The 2,488-nt window shown below is 63.8% G+C and overlaps 1 protein-coding gene across 1 annotated transcript in view; it reads right to left on the reverse strand.

Annotated features, from left to right (window-relative positions):
* LOC109291026 (serine protease HTRA2, mitochondrial-like) overlaps positions 1 to 2,488 on the reverse strand; it is a 14,381-nt gene that overhangs the window by 6,585 nt on the left and 5,308 nt on the right. The window contains exons 2-6 of the mRNA XM_019507901.1: positions 1,754 to 2,391; positions 1,458 to 1,652; positions 1,129 to 1,161; positions 770 to 878; positions 482 to 551 (exon numbers count right to left, since the gene is read on the reverse strand). Of these exons, the coding sequence (XP_019363446.1) occupies positions 482 to 551; positions 770 to 878; positions 1,129 to 1,161; positions 1,458 to 1,652; positions 1,754 to 2,391 (1,045 nt within the window). The remainder of the gene's footprint in view (positions 1 to 481; positions 552 to 769; positions 879 to 1,128; positions 1,162 to 1,457; positions 1,653 to 1,753; positions 2,392 to 2,488) is intronic.

A 2,488-nucleotide genomic window follows, 5' to 3' on the forward strand; every position in this document is an offset into this window, starting at 1 on the left:
TGGCCCTACACCCTCCTGTTGATGGTCCTGCTCAACCCCAGAGACAGACCTGGGGCCTGGCCACCACACCCAGCACCATGGACCCAGGCACTGGTGGGGAGAGGTCTCTGCACGCAGAAATGCAGAGCCCTGTGGGGGGCCTGAAGCACAGCCCTGGAGCAAGCAGGCGCCACCGGACGCCATCCCCCAGCCCCATGGCAGGTCTCACAGGCAGCAAGGGGCAGTCATTGGGGGCTCGTGTCCCAGGGGCACCTGACATCATGGCAATCGGCTAAGCGCAGGAGCAGCCAGTTCAGGGAGGGGGGAGGGCCCGAGGTAATACACAGGATCTCTCTAGCTGCGGGGCCCAGGTCTCCGACAGGAACCTCTGCAGTCTGTGGGGAGGGGAGGGGAGGGCAGAATCCCCTTTCCACGTGGCTTTCACGTAAGAACTTGGCCACCTGGCCCCCAGTGCCCTGGAGCCCCAGCAGCCCGCTCGTACCTGGGTGTCAGTGTCAGCATCATCACCCCAATGTAGCGGTGCTTTACCTCCTCGCTGCCAAACCAGGAGCCTGTGGGGGACAAACAGAGGGTGGCAAGAGACCAGGACTCAACTTCCCCCTCACCCCAGCAGCCCCAGGCTCTCAGGTCCTGTCCAGGGCCAATGCCAGGGCAACCTGCTGGCAAGACCCAGGCCCATCCCACTCAGCTGGTCTGAAGGTGCTGTGGCCACTCCCTTGGCACTTTGCCCCCATCCCCAGGCACACCACAGCCTGCCCCCACCACTCACTCTTGCGCTGCTCCCCCTTCTCCAGGAAGTCCCGGAGCCGGTCCGAGGGGATGGCGAAAGAGATGCCTGAGGTCACCTTCATCGTGTTCACGCCGATCACCTCGCCATCCTGCAGGAGAGGACACTGTACCAGGCACCGACAGGGGGCTGGGGGTGAGCCAGCCCAGGCCCCACCGAAGAACTGACCAAGCCCTTTACCACACAGATCAAAGTGTTCCTGCCCCAGCGCAGCACAGCCCTGCACCCCCTCAGCCCTGCACACAGCATGCAGGGGGCTGCCCATGCCCTGGCAGAGCTCCCCATAGGCAGGGGACACCACACCCCCGACGTCTGGCTGGGGCACGAGCAGCAGAACCTACCAGGTTGACGAGGGGGCCCCCGGAGTTCCCAAACTGCAGCAGGAGAGAAAGGGGGAGTCAGGCTGTGGGGGAAATGCTCCCAGCCAGCACCAGCACTGCCCACGGCACAGACACAGAGAGAGGCTCCCGATGGCCTGGGGGGTCAGAGGCGCAGCCAATGCCCGGGCAGCCCCTGGCTCTCCCCAGAAGGCCCTATCAGACCTCAGCACATCCTGACCCTCCCCAGGGTGCCTCAATAAGGGTGTTACAGTCTGACTGGGCACTGGGAGAGAGCCGGTCAGACCCCCGCCGGCAGGTCCCCCCAACACACCCACCCAGCCCCCTCTTACATCAATGGCAGCATCGGTCTGGATGTACTCCATGTTGGAACCAGCCAGCCCCAGCTCCTTGCTGCCCCGCTGCACCGAGCTGACGATGCCGGAGGTGATCGTGTTCTGCAGGGAGAAGGGGCTGCCCATGGCCACGACAAACTCCCCCTGGCGCACATCTGAGGAGCGGCCCAGGGGCAGGGTGGGCAGAGGGCCCTGGGAGAGAAAGCAGGGTCAGCGGGGCCGTGGAGCAAGACACGCCGAGGTAAGGGCTGTGCACCCAGGGGGCATCCTCGGCCCAAGCCTCCTGGACTCACCTTGGGCTTGATCTTGATGGTGGCAATGTCAGCCACAGGGTCCACATCCTGGACTACGGCATTGTAGAGCTCCCCACTGGCCAGCTTCACCCGCACCCGCCGCCGATTGGCCACCACGTGGGCATTGGTTACAATTAGGCCGTCTGGGGACACCACGAAGCCAGACCCATTGGAGATGGGCACCTCCCGCCCCGAGAAAGGATGCCTGCAAGGCCAGAGGGCAGTGACCCCTGAGACAGGACAGGGCTGGACGCTGAGGGGGCCCCACCTGCGCTGCAACAGCAAGTGCCTCCCACCCAACATCAGCCACCCCAGGGACCCACACGCAGCCGCCACATTGCCAGGGGCTGCCCAGGGGTGAGTGCCTGACCCCAGGAGGGGGACATAGAGCAGAGGGCAGGGATTGCTATGGGAATCCAAAAGCAGCCAGGCTGGCACAGCTTCCAGAGATCGCAGCCTGTCCAGCCCCAGGCAGGATCCGCCCCACGAGTGTCTGCCTAACCCAGTGATTCTTAGGCTTTTGAGGCTGAAGCCCCGATCCTTAGACTCGAGGCACCCCTCAGAACCACCAGCTTTCAGCTTATGCTCGTTTCTTGATCTACAAGAACATGCTAGAGTAGTTCTGCTGCCGCAAAGACCTCAGCAAGCCCTAGCAGGGCAAGAGGGTTCAAGGAAAGTCAGTCTGGAAGGGACCTCGCCAGGTCTCATCTAGTCCAGCCCCCTGCTCAGGGCAGG

The sequence above is a fragment of the Gavialis gangeticus genome, unplaced genomic scaffold (genome assembly GCF_001723915.1).
Source record: "Gavialis gangeticus isolate Ggan-Ray unplaced genomic scaffold, GavGan_comp1, whole genome shotgun sequence".
Taxonomy (NCBI): domain Eukaryota; kingdom Metazoa; phylum Chordata; order Crocodylia; family Gavialidae; genus Gavialis; species Gavialis gangeticus.